The sequence below is a fragment of the Drosophila yakuba genome, unplaced genomic scaffold, assembly GCF_016746365.2.
Source record: "Drosophila yakuba strain Tai18E2 unplaced genomic scaffold, Prin_Dyak_Tai18E2_2.1 Segkk4_quiver_pilon_scaf, whole genome shotgun sequence".
Classification (NCBI taxonomy): domain Eukaryota; kingdom Metazoa; phylum Arthropoda; class Insecta; order Diptera; family Drosophilidae; genus Drosophila; species Drosophila yakuba.
In genome coordinates, this window is record NW_025048816.1 from 50,396 (window position 1) to 53,671 (window position 3,276).

The 3,276-nt window shown below is 47.7% G+C and overlaps 1 protein-coding gene across 1 annotated transcript; it reads right to left on the minus strand.

Moving 5' to 3' along the window:
- Positions 1–1,367: 1,367 nt before the first annotated feature.
- On the minus strand, positions 1,368–2,636 carry LOC122319653. Its single transcript, XM_043207250.1, has 2 exons — positions 2,136–2,636; positions 1,368–2,084 (listed from the first exon to the last, which is right to left on the minus strand). The coding sequence occupies exons 1-2, from the start codon at positions 2,634–2,636 to the stop codon at positions 1,368–1,370; spliced, it is 1,218 nt and encodes a 405-aa protein (XP_043063185.1).
- Between the last annotated feature and the right edge of the window lie 640 nt (positions 2,637–3,276).

The window sequence follows — 3,276 nt, forward strand, 5'->3', positions numbered from 1 at the left end:
TACGCTTTAATGGAGGCGTCACAAAAGCCGTGTATTTGAAAGGTATGTATCGCTGATTGGAGGCAATATCGTGGTATTGCTACAGACTCCAACGACGAAAGCGATGCAAGCAGGGACATCCAAGCTGTATGAATGCCTTGGGGTACTGACTCGTCCCAATGTAGTTTTAGGAGCCACAGCTCCTGGAGGATAATTTTTGCCACTATGATGATGGGAGTAACTAATCCCAACGGATCAAACAGCGAAGAGGCGCTTGGTGACGTGGTCCGAATCGAATCTTGGCGAGAACGAGAACATGAATGTGTCCCGTACTTGGTCCCATTTTAGGCCAAGCGTGCTGGTTAACATTTCGTCGTTCAACTGCAAACTGTAGCGTCATCGACAAACTTGCAGTGATTTGAATGCCATTTTGCGAGTTCTAATTGGCCATCCTGTAGAATCGGTGTAACTTCCCTTTTGATTTGATCTAGCTCCTCTACCGTATCCGCTCCACCTAGGAAGTCATCCACATAGAAAGACGATTTGATGGCTTTAGCTCCAATCTCCAATTTGTCCATGAATTTGTCGGCTAGATATGACAAACTGCGTATGGCTAGATACGGTGCAGCCGCTGTGACATAAGTTACAGTATTCAATTCGAAGGTGCTCAATGGTTGCGATGGCGACGCTCTCCAAAGAATGTATTGGAATCTGCGATCCTCGGCAAACATGTTGACTTGGCGGAACATCTTGACCTCATCAGCAGTGATAGCATAGCGATGTATCCGAAAACGCAGGAGTAGTGTATAAAGATCTGGCTGAATGGTCGGCCCGACCATCAGAATGTCGTTAAGCGATTTCTGGGACGTCGTCTAGCAAGATGCGTCGAAAACCACTCTGAGCTTTGTTGATGTGCTATTAGGCTTGAACACGCAGTGGTGCGGAATATAATAATGCGGAGTGTTTAACTGTGGATGGCTCACGGGACTCATGTGTCCCAGATTTTGAAACTCCTGCATAAATTCAACATATTTGGCCCCTACCTCAGGCCTTTTGCATAGGCTGCGTTCGAGGGAGAGGAATCTCCTTTTGGCAATGTCGAATGAGGCTCCGAGAACGGTAGGTTCATCTTTAAATGGAAGTCGTACTTCCAATCGACCATCTGAATTACGTCATACCGTTTTGGTGTAGAACTCCTCACAGTTTCGCTGCTCTGGCGTAAGTGTGATCTCAGGAGGCTCCACATGATCGATGCGCCATAGCCGTTCCATTTTTTGGTCAATTTCTGTTAATGCGATAGATAAGTACTGATGGAGTGTTCTGGGATGAGCTCGACATCGACCACACACTATCCATCCAAGTAGTGTTTTTTGTAGCACGGGCAGATCCTATCCTAATTTAACTTGGCCGACTGCCAATATATCGAAGAAGGTTTCCGTCCCCAAAAGCAGATCGATCCGACGAGACTTGTTGAAGCTCTCGTCAGCCAGAGATGAGTGCTGCGGAAAGTTCCACGCAGAAATGTCAATTTCCGATTCTGGATGATAGGCGATGTGGGATGTCACGCAAAAATCAAGGAGCAACTCGAATCCATTGTGCCTCGACTTGATATTGGTGGTTGCATGGTGTTTAATTCGCGTTTGTGTCTCACCAATGCTACGAATCTCGAAGTTGAGCTTGCTCCGTGGCAGTCGAAGTCTTTGGGCAAACTCCTCGGATATGAAATTCACCTGAGAACATGAATCCAGAAGCGCTCTTCCTATTTTGTAGCTTCCAGATGACTCCTTGACCAGAATCAGTGCCGTGGCCAGAATGATACAGTCGGAACGAGACTCCGTGTGAGTATGCGCGACTGCGTCCGAAACTTGTACAGGCTCCGCTTGAGGGAGTGGCAAGGGAGCTGCGGCCGATCCTGGCGATGGCCGATGAAGCAGCGAGTGATGCGGTAGTGCACATGAGTGGCACCTCCGCGTCGACGGGCAGTTGGCTACAAGCTGACCCCTGCCAAGGCAATTAATGCATAGCTTGTGGCGCTTTACTGCATTGAGGCGATTATCTAGGGCGAGATTGATTAGTTCTGGGCATCTAAAGGTCTTGTAGTCTGTCTGTGAACAGATGTTACAAGTTTGTGAGGTGCAATTGAAGGACAGACTTACCTGATGCATCTGCGAGTGCGACCTATGGCCACCTGGTTGACTCATAGGGGCTTCAGCAGGAGGCTTCTTATCCGATTCCAAATATTGACAATGACGTTCAACGACTCCAACACATTTTTCCCACGAAGGCAACGTAGTGTAGTCCAGCGACTCATTCCACTTCCTCTTAGTCTCCTGGTCCACTTTGCCCATAACTATGGAGATGAGCATGGCCTCGCAAATCTGTGGCTCGGTGCTCAACGAACGCAACGAGTTGTATAATGCGGATGCATGATCGATTAGGCTGCGCAACTGCTGACCATTTGACTTGGCGACAGTTGGCAATGCGAAGAGTGACGATATGTTATCCAAAAATACGAGAGTCGGGTTGTCATAGCGCTGCTTTAAGCGGTCCAGAGCCTTTGTGTAGTTGTCTGCGGTCACCTGGAAAGCTCGAACCGTTTCAAGGGCTGGTCCTCGAAGACAGTTTAACAACTGGTTGAACTTCTCGATCTTAGACATGGATGGCTGGTGGCCAATAACTTGGTTAAACGACAAGATAAAGTTTTGGTACTCGCAGTATTTGCCGTCAAATGTCGGCAATGATAAGCGCGGGAGCTTAACTGCAGATGTGTGCCCAAAATTAACCGTAGATTCATGAATGCCGGTGCTGTTAGCGTCTGGTCCAAGTTGCTCCTGAACGCAAACCTTGGCGTGGATAAACAGTTCCTCTATTTCGAAGCGAGTATTGCGCTGCGCCTCAGCTGGCTCTATCTGCTCTATGGCTTCCTGGGCAAGTTTAAAGCAAGTTTAAAATACGATTCCAAAATCGACAAACGGCAAGATAATTCCAACGGAGATAAATTCAAACCAGGTTCCACTGATTTGCTCATACGTGTAAGGTTTTTTCGAGCACTCGTTCGTTGAGCTTTAAGTTGCTCCAGCGAAGACATTTTTGCAGATGTTTGTTTACTTATTTAATTTCGATCTGGCAATTCCTTGCTTGACAAGGTCTGTGAGAGCGAGCGAGACGACGAGATGTAGTGGAATATTTTCGCTCGGCAAGCCTAGAGTGCAACCTAGAGTGTTGCGACAGAATGAGGTTATGTATGGGGGTGCTCCTGGGGGCAATATGTATAGATGGAGGACCGAGATGTCGACT